Below are 17459 nucleotides of genomic sequence, written 5' to 3'. Positions count from 1 at the left end.
TTCAATAAGTGGTGCTGGGCAAACTGGACAGCTACATGTAAAGGAATGAAATTAGAACAATACCTAACACCATACACAAAAATAAACTCAAAATGGATTAAAGATCTAAATGTAAGACCAGATACTATAAAACTCTTAGAGGAAAACATAGGCAGAACACTTTCTGACATAAATTGCAGCAAGATCTTTTTGGATCCACCTCCTAGAGTAATGAAAATAGAAAACAAAAATAAACAAATGGGACCTAATTAAACTTAAAAGCCTTTGCACAGCAAAGGAAACCATAAGCAAAATGAAAAGACAACCCATAGAATGGGAGAAAATATTTGCAAATGAAATCAGCCAACAAGGGATTAATCTCCAAAATATACAAACAGCTCATGCAGCTCAATATCAAAAAAACCAAATAACCCAATCAAAAAATGGGCAAAAGATCTAAATAGACATTTCTTCAAAGAAGATCTACAGATGGCCGAGAGGCACATGAAAAGATGCTCAACACCACTAATTACTAGAGAAATGCAAATCAAAACTACAATGGGATATCACCTCACACCAGTCAGAATGGCCATCATCAAAAAATCTACAAACAATAAATGCTGGAGAGGGTGTGGAGAAAAGGGAACCCTCTTGCACTGTTGGTGGGAATGTATATTTGTACAACCACTATGGAGGATAGTATGGAGGTTCCTTAAAAACTGAAAAAAGAGCTACTATATCATCCAGCAATCCCACTCCTGAGCATATATTCAGAGAAAACCATAATTCAAAAAGATACATGCACCCCAACGTTCATTGCAGCACTATTTACAATAATCAAGACATGAAAGCAACCTAAATGTCCATCAAGAGAGGAACGGATAAAGAAGATGTGGTACATACATACAATGGAATATTACTCAGCCATAAAAAGAATGAAATAATGCCATTTGCAACAACATGGATGGACCCAGAGATTGTCACACTGAGTGAAATGTCAGACAGAGAAAAATAAATGTCATATGATATTGCTTATATTTGGAATCTAAAAAAGGGTACAAATGAACTTATTTACAAAAAAGATATAGAGGTGCAAATTTAAAAAAACAAACTTATGGTTACCAGAGGTGAAAGGGGCAGGGGGGAGGGATAACTGGGAGATTGGGATTGACACATACACACTACTATATGTAAAACAGATAACTAACAAGGACCTACTGTCTAGCACAGGGAACTCTACTCAGTACTCTGTAATGACCTATATGGGAAAAGAATCTAAAAAAGTGGGTATATGTATAACTGATTCACTTTGTTGTACAGTAGGAACAAACACAACGTCATAAATCAACTATACTCCAATAATTTTTTTTTAGAAGTCTACAAATAACAAATGCTGGAGAGGGTGTGGAGAAAAGGGAACCCTCCTACACTGTTGGTGGGAATGTAAATTGATACAGTCACTATGGAGAACAGTATGGAGGTTCCTCAAAAAATTAAAAGTAGAACAACCATATGATCCAGCAATCCCACTTCTGGGTATATATCCAAAGGAAATAAAAACAGGGTCTCAAGGAGATGTCTGCACTCCCATGTTTATTGCAGCATTATTCACTCTAGCCAAGGTATGGAAACAACCTCAGTGTGTGTCAATGGATGAATGGATAAAGAATATTCGCTTTAAATATACAATGGAATATTATGCGGCAATGAGAAAGAAGGAAATCCTGCCATTTGTGACAAATCCTGTATGATATTACTCATATGCAGAGTCTAAAAAACTCTGAACTCATAGAAACAGAGAGTAGAGTGGTGGTTACCAGGGGTTGGGGGTGGGAAGAAATGGGGAGATGTTGATCAAAGAGTAAAACTTCCAGTTAGAAGATGAATAAGTTCTGGGGATCTAGTGTACAGGATGGTGATTGTACTTAATAACACTGTATTAAATATTTGTAAGACGGGGACTTCCCTGGTGGTCCAGTGGTTAAGACTTCGCTTTCCAATGCAGGGGATGAGGTGTGTTGGATCCCTGGTCAGGGAGCTAAGATCCCACATGCCTCAGGGCCAAAAAACCAAAAACATAAAACAGAAGCACTGTTGCAGCAAATTCAATAAAGACTTTAAAAATGGTCCACATTAAAAAAAACAACAACCTGTAATAAATAAATACTTGGAAGTTGCTGAGACTAGATCTTAATCTTCTCATCACAAAAAAAGGAAATGGTAATTATGTGATGGATAATGCTACGGTGGTTATCATATTGCAATATGTCAGTGTATCAAGTCAACACTTTGTACATCTGAAACTTACATGCAATGTTTTACGTCCATTATATCTCAATAAAGCTGGGAGGGTGGAAAGTATTTTGTACAAAACAAAAACACCCACATTTATCATAAAAGTTTTTAAATTACAGGTAAGTAAAGTAATAAGCATCACTTGAGTGACATATATATTCTCTCAATATTTTTTCTAGCTATTTTTAAACAAAAAGTGGGATCAAACTATACATCTTGTGTAACTTGCTTTCTTTCAGTCGATAATACATGATGAAGAGTTCCATTGTACAGATATACTACAATTTTTTTGCTCAATCCCTGCTATGGTTCATTTTATGCGTCAATTGTCTAGGCTATGGTATCCAGTTGTGTGGTCAAACACAGTCTAGATGTTGCTACTAAGGTCTTTTTTTTTTTAGATGCGATGAGCATTTGCAATTAGTAGACTTAACTAAAGCAGAATTTGCTCAATAATGTGGGCAGGTCCCATCCAACCAGTCGAAGGCCTTAAGAGCAAAGAGAAGTTTCCGAAGGAAAAAGGAATTGTGCCTCCAGACTGTGACCCAGAAGTTCTGCCTCTCTGAGAACCTAGGCTAGTACAGATTTTGGTAAAGGGAAGTGCTGCAATAAATACCCCAAAATGTGGACGTGTCTTTGAAATCAGGTAATGGGTAGAGGCTAGAATTTTGCAATGCATGATAGAGGAAGCCTATAGTGCCTTGAAGAGATGGGTGGTAGAAACATGGACATTAAAGGTGATTGTGCTGAGTGCTCAGATGGAAATGAGCATTATGTTATTGGAAACTAGAGGAAAGATGATTCTTGTTATTAAGTGGCAGAGAATTTGGCTGAACTGCTTCTGTTGGGTGGAAAGGAGAACTTGTTAAGTGATGAACTTGGATAAGATTTGGATAAGCTGAGAAGATTTGTAAGCAAAGGTTGAAGGTGTGGCCTGGTTTCTCCTTGCTGCTAAGTTTAAATGTGAGACAAAAACGATAAATTGAAGAAGGAATTGTTAAGCAAAAAGGAGCCAGAATTTGAAGATTTGGAAAGTTCTCAGCCTATCCATTTGGCAAATAACTAGAAAGGATGCTCTGAAGAAAACACCAAGGGTGTGGCTGGACAACCATTTGCTAAAGAGATTAGGCTTGTGACTTGTGAATCCAATCAACTAAAACCCTGACCACTTGGAAGGGGACAGAGATGGGACAAAATGAAGAAAGGCTGGTAGACATCAGGTATTCTACAGGCAGGAAAAGGATAGAGCTTTTCGGCTGCAAATGTGTTATCCTTAAAGAAAAGGGAAGAACGATTTGAGGGCAGTTCAGATGCCAGCAGGGCTGCTGTTGCCACCATAGGCCCAGAAGAGACAGGCCAGGGTGCAGGTCCACTGACTCTGGGCCACCTTCTTGGTTCTGAGGGGGCAGTGCAACTACCCCAGTAGGTTCCTTAAGACAGGGCATGGAGCCAGTGAGGATTCTTCTCAAGTCTTAAAATCTAATCAAATGTGCCCTGCTAGATTTCAGACCTGCTTGGGACTTGTGTCCCTTTTTTCCTTCTGACATCTCCCTTCTGGAATGAAGGTGTCTATCCTCTCTGCCTGCCCCACCACTGTGCTTTGGAAGCAGATAACCAGTCTGGTTTCACAGGTTCACAGATGGAAAGGAATTTTGCTCCAGCATGAATCATACCTCTTACCCATAATTGATTTGGATAATTTAGATGATGACATCTGAGTTGATGTGGTTTAGATGAAATACTGGACTTAAAGAGTTGACGCTGGAATGATTAAGACTTTGGGGGAAGTTGGGCTGGGGTGGAAGTATTCGGTACCTGGGAAAAATATGAATTTTCAGAGGCCACAGGGCAGACTGTAATCGGTTTGTGTTCCCCACAAAAAGGTATTTTGAAGTCCTAATCTCCAGTAGCTCAGAATGTGGCCTTATTGGGAAATATAGTCTTTACAGAGGTAATCCAAGTTACAATGAGGTCAGTAGGGTGGGCCCTGATCCAATATGACTGGTGTCCTTATTTACAAAAAGGGAAACACACAGAGGAAGACCACCACATGAACACAGGAGGTAGAGACGGGAGTTACAGCCACATGCAAGGAATGCCTGGGGCTACCAGAAGCTAGGAAGAGGTAAGGAAGGACTCCCCTACAGGTTTCAGAGGGAGCACAGATGGCCTGCTGGCACCTTAATTTTGGTCTTACAGCTTCTAGAGCTGAGGCAATAAATTTCTGTTACAAGCCACCCCGTTGTAGTACTTTGTTGGACATGTGGAACCTCAATTTTGGGCTTTTATGGATATACTTCAGCGCATCTGCAATCATATTCCTACCTACAAAACTGTTGTGTCAGAGGATATACAAGATTGAGACTGTTGACTTGCATAGCTAAGTTGCCCTCTGCAGCGTTCCCCAACCTTTTTGGCACCAGGGAACGGTTTCGTGGATGACAATTTTTCCACGGACAGGGGAGATGGTTCAGGCGGTAATGCGAGCGACGGGGAGCGAGGGGCGACGAAGCTTCGCTCGCTCACCCGCTGCTCACCTCCTGCTGTGCGACCCAGTTTCTAACAGGCCGTGGACCGGTACCGGTCTGTGGCCCAGGGGTTGGGGACCCCTGCTCTATATGCGGCATTAACTCAAATGATCTCCAATACTGTGGGAGCATCCATTCCTTACCCTCTGACAACAGACTTTGTTTTTAATCACCATTGATCTCTGATTTGGGTAATCAAAGTGTCCAGAGAAATATGCCAGAGTATGTTGGGTAGAACATTATAAACTTGTATCCTGGGAAGATTTAGTTGCAGTGTTTCTAGGTTGGTCTATTACTGGTCTCCTAGGAAGTGATCAGCTCAGGCAAAGGAAAGACAACCGTGAGCGCAATGTGTCCAAGAACAGATCTGGACAAAACAGTCACAGTGGAAATAAATATCAGCTTTATTAACACTCAAAGTGCCATTCATTTATATTCATTCCATAGTCCAGAAGGTTACTTCGAGTAAGCCTTTGCACCACAATCTTTCAAAAAATGAACTAACATGTAAGAAAAAGCAATTTTCATTGTGCTAATTATTGCAGGCCTTCATGCACGATAAATCTAAACAAAGATGGGTGCCAACAATATACAAATTTCCATATAAACAAAGTCATTGATCACTAACAAAATATAAACATGGTTTCTTTCACATTAGATTAAAAAAAAAAAAAGGCTATTTACCAGCAAGAAAAAACAGGTACATAAAATCTGTAAAACTCAGAAATTTTATACATTTTTACAAGCACAATTTTGAATGAACACAAAGTCAAAATGTGCATGAAATGTGGCACACACCACACTGTATCTGGCTTCTGGTAGGTTTTTCTAATCATATCGGCTCCTTGTAACATAATAAGCTTAGTGACATTCAACTGCAACAGTGGACTTTATTCCTAACATAAGTAATTTTACATGGTACCGCATATTAAAAACAAGGTTTTCCTTAAGCACAACAACATTGTCAGATTGGAACTTTAATTCCCAATTCTTTTTCTGCCAGTTACTTAAAATACACAGTACGGTATAAAGACACAATGTATGTTTGGACATTTCTAAACCAATTTATAGTCAATTACAGAGAATCAGAATTTGTCAATATATTGTTTTAAGAATGAGGTCTGACCTTGCCCAGTAAGAAAAAAACTGAAAGTTGAAATCTTTGGGGAAGAATAAAGGAAATGTTCAAAAACAACAGTAGGCCAGGCCAACAGCAACTGGAGATATAAAAACCTTTGACATCTCTTCAAATTAATTTAGTTTCTCACATTTTTTCATAGTTCTGAGAATTCAAAGACTGTTTTAGTGGACAGTGTTTTTGCTACTGCTTAAAACCTATTTTTTTCTCTTAATTTGCATTTCATAGAATTCTCAGAGAGAATTCAATGTTGTTCTTTGCAAGAGTATTTTAATTGATAGATATCTAAGTAAATCTGCATCCAATTGTGGAAATACAAATACATTTTGAATGGTTAAAAACAAAACTAAAAAAATATTTTTGATCAGCCAGCTGAAAATATATTCATATAGTAAATAATCTCTCAGAAAGCTTTATATATATTTAATTATTCTAACTAAACAGTACCCTTATAAAACAAGTTCATAAAAATGTAGAAATGAAAATAAGAAATTACTGGGATATATACAAGTACCTACAGACAAAGACATCTCCACACACACACACCCCCTGACACAGAGTTACAAGCATACTTTCCACTTAGTCATGGATTTCAGAATACATATAAAATCAGAAAGTGATGTCGAACTCCTGAGTTCTTCAACAAAGATAGAACCATAGATATGTATACTTTGTAAAAGCAAGAAAGTCCATTTAAGTCAGTAATAGCAGTGCAGTTACTGACGGCTACATCTTGAAAGAAGTTTAAACATAGAGACACAGACAGTAGTTCAATGCACGCATTCATGATGCTCATACACCCATCAACAATTATTGGTCAGAGTAGTAAATCAGTGTACAAATTAAACATTTCCAAAAATGTGCAAAAAAGTCAACCTTGATAGGAAAAGAACACCTTTGTACATAATTATAAACTGCCCAGCATTCAACTGAGATTAAAAACGTTTACAGAGAGAAACTAATGGATTAAATATAGAGAATTTAATGGCTACATTTAAAAATGTACATTAGGTCAAAGGGTAAATTTACAAATTGATAATCATAGTTTGCAACAATTAAAAGTTTATTCTCAGATTTATCCAAGTTTACTTTTATTTACAATGATATTTGAATAAAAAGAACCATGTGAAATGTAAGAGATGTCAGACATTAAAAGTATTTTTGGTATTAACTCTTTTACAATGTTTCAGAATGCAGGGTAGCAAATTTTAAAACCAACAGCAATAGAAAAAATGTAAACCTTTTACTTACTAATTAAGATTGTATTAAAAACAATTGTTTGTTTTTAAAGAAGTATTCTTATCGTTAGACACTGTAGTTTCACTTGAACAGGGTATATTGCAAGGGTTTGGCCCACTTTTTTTTTTTTTTTGGCCCATAAACCTTTCCAGCTCAAATGTTTCCACTAGTTCTCTCTTCTTATTCCAGGTGGAAAAAAGTCTTTGCAAAAAATGAGAACATGACAAATCCATTTTGGAGCCTAAGTATCTAATAGAGTTAGGATGTAATTTTGTTACTTATCTCTCCCCTCCAAGTAATGCTAATGCTAAAGTCACCAATTGTTACTTACATAAGTAAGTGAACACAAAAGTGCTTTTCAGTATAGTCACAAACTTTACTGTTCTCAACTGGCATTAAGGGACTCAGAAATCCTACCTGGGGACAAATTCTGCATGTATGCTGGAGAGCAGACTCATCCTTACGTTCCAAAGTGTCTATGGCACAAAAAGTCCATAACCTACTTTTCTTCACAGCTTTCCTGAAATGCCCCTCAAGTCAAACACAAGTTCATAAATGTTAAGACATTAGGAAGAAAGTACGCCACCAACCTGAGGCATCATATGTCAAGGTATATGTATATGCGTTTATGGTCAAGTGACATTAATAAGATTGGCACGTGTACAAACTCAAGCTCATAATGTCTATATAGTTCCATGATAGTTGAAGTAAATTCCTGCATGTCTAAATGCAAACACTGAGCACCTGTCTTTAACTTGAAGGATAGATTGAGATACAAATTCTACTAGTACCTGTTTTATTATTTCTACACTATTAGCTTACAGGTGGGCAGAAGTAACAGTGCTAATCATTTTGGCTGTATGTGCAGAGAATATAAAAGCTTTGGTTTAATGTGATTCTGATAATACAGATTGTAAATACAAACAAGAAGTCATCAGGCATAGGGAATAATAGTACTCACTGATTTAATGCCTTTGCTGTTGTTAACAAAAATATCATTACTGTCAATTAAAATGCCCAATTATGAAAAATATGAAGAATTACATAAGAGACTGTATACAGGCAACAGGTAAAATTTATTCTTTTCTTTACGATAGCTGCGACTCCTCCCTTGACCTTCTGAAACGAAACCATATCTGCTCTCACTATAACCTAGAGAAGGTTCTCTAGACTCCCCTGAGAGCTCACTACCATCTACAGCTCTGAAAGGTGAGTACAGAGAGATGGTTGGCCCCGATACTTTCACACCTATTATGGCATCCTGTCCAGACTGTGGCAGAAGTTAAAGCAAAGCTAAAGACGACTATGAAGTAGGAACAGTGGCTTCACAGCACGCCTTCCCTAGCCAACCAAAACAGAGGTAAAATTTCCTTTTGAACACTTGGTAAGCTAAGGAAGCTTGTTTTGATAATGTCTGGCAGAATTTCTATTCCAAAGAGCTCATGAAGAACTATGCAAAACCAATTACTTTCTACTTAAGAATTATATATAAGCTATTATACACACATACAAATTCAATTTTTATCTACTTTTAGCAACCAAGAGCTTGGCAATTTACAATAAATACCTTTATTAAACAACCGTTTGTACTAGCTACTTGTGGAAAATGTGCTGGCATTCCATCATCAGTAGGTCACACACATTTGAGCTGTTCTTCCAAGAACAGAGACTAATCTAACTGGACATTCACACCTTTCCTTCCTTCCCACCCCTGCACCAACTCCAAACACACACACACACACACACTTCACAGAAAAGTAAGGTGGAGTTTTAGTCAAAATGTTAGTCATAAAGTAAGGATTAGAATTTGCTATCCCTGGATTTCTTGCTCATTGCCCTAAGTCTCATTGCCTTAACATCTGTAAACCATTTAACTGACCTCTTTAGGACAAAAACCACCTTTCTAGTTCTGCTTTGAAAATCATAACTGAACCACGACATACAAAGAATTTGGACAGTGCCAGTGTGATTGAAAATCAAGTAATCAACCTGGAAAACAATTCACTATGTCTCTTTAGAATTACAATACCTCTTTCTATCCTTATCTTAGGAATTTGTGTCTAGTAAAACTGCAATGTGTCTATCACAGAACAATGCTAATGTTTCTCTTCTAACATATTAAAAAAAAAAAAGAGGTAGAAAAGGGTAGGAGGAAGAAGCAGGCATTAAGAAACGTTTAAGGGCCAATACACAGTCTAAGGCCAAATCAACTCTTGAAGCCTACTGATTTTGGAAAAACCTTCATTTCGGTGGGTAACTTGAATTATTATTGATATAAAACGAAATTAAGGCATACAGAGAAAAAGGCACTACGAAAAATTAACAAATTGCTTTCCGTTGACATTTTAACCAATGTTAAAATTCAAATAAATATGAACAGTGCATTTGTAACTAAGGCCAAACTTCATATAAAACAATAAGATCTCAAGAAATTTTCCTGATCTTAGTATAAATAACACTGTTGACAGAATTCAATTTCTATCAAATGTTTTGGGTATTTTAACAATTTAGACCACAAGAAAATATTTTTTTCTTTAAAGGAAAAAGCAGGAAAAAATACTCTGTAATGGAATAAATGCCCCCATCACTGGAACTGTTTGAGCAGAGGCTGGGTTTTGTAAGAGGGATCCCTCCAATTTGGGGATACTTTTAATTGCTGTTGTTAATGACATTTTACTTTATAATAGCCAATGGTTACCCAAAATTGCTTTCCCTCACTTCATAAGAAATAACATTTTAAAACATCATTGCTTAACTTTCAGATTCAGGATATGCCATAAAAATAAGTAATTGGGGGCTCCCCTGGTGGCGCAGTGGTTGGGAGTCCGCCTGCCGATGCAGGGGACACAGGTTCGTGCCCCGGTCCGGGAGGATCCTGCATGCCGCGGAGTGGCTGGGCCTGCACGTCCGGAACCTGTGCTCCGCAACAGGAGAGGCCACAGCAGTGAGAGGCCCGCGTACCGCAAAAAAAAAAAAAAAAAAAAAAGGAACTGTTTGCCCATTTTTCCTCCTAGACTGTGACCTCCTTAAGTTAATTTAGTACCATAGTAAGCCACAATACTGAAAAAGCAAATGAAAAGGATTCACCATATTTTACAAAAAAAATCAATAGATTCCTATACTTGGTTGACACCAGGTGATTTTATATCATGCTATTGGTCCCAAATGAAATCAGTGACCAAGAATTCTGCTGTGGGCCAACGAGTTTGCATCTGGCGAACATCTTGGCTTTTGCACCCAAGCTTAGTTGTCCTATAAACTATTCAGATTTGATTTTCTCAGTGATTTCATGTATCTTATAACAACTCCATCTCAGAAATACGACACACCAGACCTGACATATATAAGAACTGAAGTAGCAAAGAAAGCTACTCTAAAGAAATCGTTTCCTCTTTTTAATGTAGCTTCTACTGGGAATAAGATAAAGACTCCTTCAAGTGAAAGCCAATTCAATTTACTATGAAATAAGTTTTAATTTTTCTTTTATAGTTCAGCCTGTGCATTAACATTTCCATCTCTCATATAAATTATGTAAGGTTGACTGTGCCTTTGAAAACTTTCTAAGGCAGTAGTCTTTAACCATTCTTCAGGTTAGAAACATGTTTTGTAAATGAGGAAAATTAAAGATAGTCATACTGAAAATTTCCAAGTCTGTATATTTTTAAATACATTTTAAAGAATTATCATCAAAACTTCCATTAGTCACTATGATATTTCTCAACCCTTTTATTCAATACACTTTGTTTGCAATGTAAAAGATCTTATATTTGGTCCAAGCCTAAATCATGCCATTTTGAATCTCTCAAGGCCTAAGTAGAAAGATATTTCCTGAAAAGCACATATAAGACTGCTAGTGAATCTTCTCCAGCACCAAAAAGTCTGCCACTATCAAAGCAGAATGCATTTTAAAGGCACAAAGTTAGCAGTCTGGTCATTTTCCAGCCTCAGCAAAGAAACATTACAGTATAGAAGAATCAGTTGTGCATTTAAAAAACAAAATACATTTAGAGTCATCTTAAAAAGTTCAAATTTCATTTGTTGATCCATACAATTATTAGAAAGAAAAAATTGGAGTGTTATTTTAACTGCCCCTGATAGAGGTGGTTCCTTTGAAAATTTTCTTTTTTAAATTTAATTTTGGTCTTTCATACCTCACCCCACTTTAAGCTTTTTTGTTCTAGTAGTTTTTATATATATTAACTTTTACTGTGGTTTTTGGTACCTTTACAACTTGTCTGAAATAAATTCACATCACATTTTTATATAACTCTGTAAACTATTAGTCTACTCTTAAGTCTTTACATAAAGAACAATACTTTTCCATAGCTAGTAATATTTTTCTTATAAAACAAAGGTCTTGTGCAGCAGTGTTAAAGTAGTAGTTTCTTTTCAGGTGATTTTATTTTCTGTAGCATTTCAAAAAGAAAAAGAGACTGAAAATAAAGCAAACAATTTTGCTTTGGGTTTCACAGTCTCCCAAGATTTCTCTTTAAAGAACACCTGTCTCATATTCTGCACTGCTGATTACCCTGACAGACCAAAAATGAGCCAAAAGGAAATCACAACCACACAATACAAAGAAACAAAGGAAAAGCCCACTGGTCCAGATACCATGATCCTGCTCAAGTAGAAGAGATGCCTTCACTCATAAAAGATAAAGAAATTATAATAGATCCACATCCTTGGGGGCTATGTTTATAGCACAAGATTTGGCAGTTGATTTCCCAGGGGGAGGAGGCCAGTAATTCATGTTCTTCCTTGCAAGCTGCTTCCTTTCATTCTAAGGGTATGTGAGAAGCTTTAACAACTATATTTGCGCTTTGACTTCTTCTCAGACTAGCTAATGGAATTTCAAATATTCCTACAGGGAATGCCAGATAGGACCTTGATACAGTAAAACAAGATCTACTTAACTTCAGAAACAAAGTATTTTAAAAGAGTTCCTAAACGAGCATACCTTTTAGCAGAAAACAAAATACCTGAGTCCCTTATGAATCCCATGAAAGGCATCACAGTTAGGGCCTCCAAGAATACTATTTTCTAGACCTTTACAAATAAAGTACTTAGCATTTGCTTTAATACGTTGAAAAAAATTGCAAGTGGCCAAATTACCGATATCATTCATGTTTTTCAGTAGCACAAGTCCATTAGAGATAGTGGGAGTTTCCCAGCTGTCTCGTTCCGCTTAATGTCGTTGCTCTTATATTAGAAATACCTGGCAGTTTTAACCTTCCTATAAAGTAGCTAATACTTTGTTTTAATATGCCTTTCTTTTCCCACAATTATGAATTGACTTTTGAGGAAAGAATACACACAGAAGACTGAGTTCACCAGGCTCCCTGTTTAAGTTCATTTTGTGTCTAAAATGGAAGTTACTGATTTGGGTGCAATATGCAGCTGGAAGGGAAAGGATTGTTACTGGCTGTTTGTTGAGACCTTTCACCCTCGACTTGAAGTAGTGGTATCTTCTCTTGTAAAACCCTCATTATGCATTACATCACTCTCTGAAACTTACTTTTTGCAAGGAACCTGCTTTGTAAATGGCCATTTTCATTTATAACTGGGGCTGGTATGTACATCAGGGTTTCTCAACTTCGACACTTTTAACATTTGGGGCAGGATAATTCTTCGTTGGGGGGCTGGACGTGCTGTTCTTGTATACTTTAGTTTGTTTAGCAGCATCCCTGGCCTCTAACCACTAGATGCCTCTAGCATCCTCCTGGTTGTGACAACCAAAAATGTTTCCAGTCATTGCCAAATGCCAAGCAAAACTATCCTCACCCCAGCTGTGAAAACCACTGTTTTACATGCTAACTGTTTTTTGAGGTGCTTTAGTAGTCTGTGATCCAAAGAACAAGAACAAGGGTTTCATATCATGACACTAGCTTTTAACACATGGATACTGCAGGTTAAACTCTTAGTTCCTAAACAATGTTATCTATGGGGAATCAGGAGCTAGAAACAGGAAGATATAGGATACATGATTTTGATTATTTCTCCTTCCCCTTGATTTTTGGGACTTTCCCCCTCGGGTAAAGAACACAGTTTAAAATACACTACACAACACTTAGTTCTTCTTTTCATTATTTCTGTTGACCGGCAAATGTGGTCTCTTCTACTGCTTACACATTTAATTAGAGCAATCTCCTTTTGTCTTTTAATTTGGATTTGCTTATTGACTTCCCGTATCTGTTTTAAAATAAAACAATATCTTTTCTTTTTTTAAGCAGAAAGCTATCCCTCAAGGTTTCTAGATTCCAGTAACATGGATCTATTATAGTGTATTTGCTTATTATACTGGTTAGGATTAACAAACAAACATACCTCCTAGAGATTCATATTTGCTATCAAGAGTCCTACTCAGCAAAAAGCTTGGTAGACAGAGGTTAGGATCTAAAGAATACAGATACAAGAAGGAACCTATATTCTTTAAGCTGAGTACCTATCCTAAACTCAAGTTTAGGGCTCAACCCCACAAACAAGAATCTATTTTAAATACTATCACTAAAAACTACAAATTATACATCATTTTCTTCTCCTTGTTTTCCATGTCTCCCCATCACTGCCAATCTGTCAGTGACACAGGGAAAGACTCTACAATCTTTAGGTATTCCAAATGATCTTTTTGTACTAAAAAGAGTGACTATGTACTAAAGTGCTTTATGTCTCTGAACCACATCAGTACATTATAAAAATTTAAAAAAAAAAAGTTTCAAGTTCTTGTAAGGGAAAAAAAGATTAAATATAAAAACTTCAGGATACTATTATTATTAATCAAATTTAACCAAGAATCAAGAGAAACACTTTCCCTCTTGTCTTTGTTTTCTCCCCCATCTCTCTTTTTTTATAAAAAAGAAAAGTGCAGTCAGAGAGAAGGTGAATGAATAGATGGGAGCTGGGTAGAGGCACAGGAGAGGTTACTGGCTGCTAGTGATAGTGCACAAACATGTGCCTTAAAAGTTCATCAGCGGAAGGTCTCAGTTTGGCCTCTACAAAGATCCGTTTGAGGAAATCTCGAGTATGGTCTGAGACATGGGGTGGCAGCTTAGGGTTCGTCGGCTGGGTGGCGATTTTAAAGATGGCAGCCATTGCTTCAAATTCTGCCCAAGGAGGCTTTTCCGTTAGCATTTCCACCACAGTACAGCCCACGCTCCTAAGAAGAAATAAAAGAAAGACCTTACACAAACAACATCATCATGAAGTCAGCTAACTAACTACAAGATGAGAAACAGGCGTGAAGTCCATATACATTTAAATACGACTTGGTTTCAAACGTAAAGTTTCATTAAAAGGCTGTCAAAACTGAGGTCGGCGCTCGGCCTCCCGCACGGAGCCTCTGGGGTCGGGGCCAGGGTCGGGGTCGGGGTCGGGGTCGGGGTCGGGGCCGGGCGGGCGGTTCCACATGCCTCGGCAGCGGCTCCCTCTCCTCACTTCCGAGTTGCCGAGACGCTGCCGCCGCCGCAACCCGCCGCCACAACCCGGGCAGCCCCGCGGGGTCCCCGGGCCGCCGCAAAGCGCCAAAAAGACTTAGAGGTGCGCGTGGCTTCGGTGGGCCCGGCCTGAAGCGCGGCCATCACCCGACAGCGGGGACCACCTGCCCCCGGCCCCGCGCCCCCTTCGGGTACTGGAGGAGAATGCCTCGGCTCCTGTCGTCGGGCGGACACTGAGGGCGCGCATGAAGACAACCTGAGAGAAGAACGCTTCGGGGCAGGAATGAGGCGATTAAGATCGACTGACACGGAGACCTGACAGAAAGGGCTGAAGAAACGGGGTTTTCTGAATTTGAGGAGACATCTTTAAGTGAATTTATGTATTCTTAAGAAATAAGGAAAAATATATCCATACTTGATGTGGTATCATTCCCAAACCTGAAAAATGAGTAAAGTCTGTTTTAAAGATAAATATGCCTGCAGACACTACTGGACCTCCCAACAGGGATTTGTCGGGGGCAGAGGGCAGTTAGAGGGGAAGCATTTTATGTATGCAGTCTTGAAGAAAAATTTATATTTGGATTCTAGACTTCAATGAATTCTGACAGCTGTAGAAACAGATGGGAAACACTCAAATATTCCTCTTGTTGCACCAAAAAGTTAACTTGCGGTACATGAAATGAATATTGTTTTATAACAACTGTTATTAGTGAAATACTTTCTAGTGCATTTTATTGACTCTTCTTAGTTTAACAAACAGTTTAAACACCTATGCAAACTTAAAATGTGCTTTTCTTTCTGAAAGCTGGTACTGTTTTGAAAGAGCTTTCTAAATGTAAAGTATTGAGAATTTCAATTTGGGTAAAATGTTTGTATAACTTCCAATATTTGATGTTTGTTAAACTCAACTCTGGGCAATCAAAAATGAATAAAAAATAATGAGGAAATGAATAGGGGCTACCCTCCTTTTCCCAGGATAAGGGGAAAGAAAGTTATCATATTTCTTTTTTTAACTTCTTCTTTTGAATTGCTTTGAAGGCATGGTTTTTTTGCTTATTACTTTAGGCTTGTAGTTCTCAATCCTGACAATACTTCAAAAATCTTTGCCTGGGCCCCACTCTTGAGAGACTCTCATGTAGCTGTTCAGATATGGGCTTTGGGTATAGCTAGTTTTTAAGCACCAATCCTCCTCCTTCCCTCCATTCCTCAAAGGTGTGGATAGGTTTGAGAACCACTGGACTAACGGTGGTTTTTCCTGTTTAAAGGAGATAATCAATTTGGGCTTTGTTTTTATATTGCTCTGTTGATGGCTTTGTTACAACTAAATTACTGTTATTACTATTTCATTGTTAAATAAAGTAAGCAGGGCTTCCCTGGTGGCGCAGTGGTTAAGAATCCGCCTGCCGATGCAGGGGACACGGGTTCAAGCCCTGGTCCGGGAAGATCCCACGTGCCGCGGAGCAACTAAGCCCGTGTGCCACAACTTCTGAGCCTGCACACCACAACTACTGAAGCCCATGCGCGGAGAGCCCATGCTCTGCAACGAGAAGCCACCGCAATCAGAAGCCAGCGCACCACAACGAAGAATAGCCCCCACTCACCGCAACTAGAGAGAGCCTGCGTGCAGCAATGAAGACCCAACACAGCCAAAATTAAATAAATTAAAAAAAATAATAAAGTACTACAGCCTGTGTTTGAGCTAAAAGAAAAAACAAAAACCTGTAGTTTAAACATAAATATCAATGAAAATAAACTAAAATTTAAGCTCTCAAATTTGTTAGGCAAAGAATGTTATTCACTTTATAATTTTTGCTTTATATAATTCTCTAACCTGACATTGAATATAATTGTTTTCTGTCTTTATCTTACAAAGAATACAAACGCTAGAAATTCTTTGTCTTTAGGTGCCTAAAATGCATATCTATCAAAAAGATTTCTCGGGGCTTCCCTGGTGGTGCAGTGGTTGGGAAGCTACCTGACATGCAGGGGACATGGGTTCAAGCCCTGGTCTGGGAAGATCCCACATGCCTCGGAGCAACTGGGCCCGTGTGCCAGAGCTGCTGAGCCTGTGCTCTGGAGCCCATGACCCACAACTACTGAGCCGGAATGCTGCAACTGCTGTGGCCTGTGCACCTAGAGCCCATGCTCTGCAGCGGGAGAGGCCACCACGATGAGAAGCCTGCGCACCTCAGCGAAGAGTGGCCCCCACTCGCTGCAACTAGAGAGCCTGTGCGCAGCAGCAAAGACCCAACGCAGCCAAAAATAAATAAATTAAATAAATGTTTTAAAAAATTTCTCAGTGGGAAGTAGGAAATGGCCATTTTATGTTCTAACTTAAAATTATTAAGCAATTAAAGGTTAACTGAATTATAAGACTAATAATAAAGATTAATTACTTTTAAAGTTCTTCAGGGAAATAAAATGAAGATAGCTTTCTAATGCTGAAATTTGCTCAAGATGAAATCCTTCCTGGGACTTCCCTGGTGGTGCAGTGGTTAAGAATCCGCCTGCCGGGGCTTCCCTGGTGGCGCGTGGTTGAGAGTCTGCCTGCCAATGCAGGAGACACGGGTTCGTGCCCCGGTCTGGGAGGATGCCACGTGCCGCGGAGCAGCTGGGCCCGTGAGCCACGGCCGCTGAGCCTGAGCGTCTGGAGCCTGTGCTCCACAACAGGAGAGGCCACAGCAGTGAGAGGACCGCGTACCGGTCCGGGAAGATCCCACATGCCGTGGACCAACTAAGCCCATGTACCACAACTACTGAGCCCGTGTGCCACAACTACTGAAGCCCATGTGTCTAGAGCCCGTGTTTCGCAACAAGAAAAGCCACCGGAGTGAGAAGCCCGTGCACCAC

At 38.8% G+C, this 17459-nt stretch overlaps 1 protein-coding gene across 4 annotated transcripts in view; it reads right to left on the bottom strand.

Moving 5' to 3' along the window:
• Positions 1-7284: 7284 nt before the first annotated feature.
• MAP3K2 (mitogen-activated protein kinase kinase kinase 2) overlaps positions 7285-17459 on the bottom strand; it is a 97607-nt gene continuing 87432 nt past the window's right edge. For all 4 annotated transcript variants that reach the window (XM_082841707.1, XM_082841705.1, XM_082841708.1 and 1 more), the window contains one exon: positions 7285-14332. In XM_082841707.1, the coding sequence (XP_082697833.1) occupies positions 14107-14332 (226 nt within the window). In that variant the 3' untranslated portion in view covers positions 7285-14106. The remainder of the gene's footprint in view (positions 14333-17459) is intronic.

Source organism: Leucopleurus acutus (assembly GCF_964270905.1).
Source record: "Leucopleurus acutus genome assembly, chromosome: 6".
Taxonomy (NCBI): Eukaryota; Metazoa; Chordata; class Mammalia; order Artiodactyla; family Delphinidae; genus Leucopleurus; species Leucopleurus acutus.
Note: the sequence above shows the minus strand (reverse complement) of the source record. Positions and strands in the feature narration are given on the sequence as shown.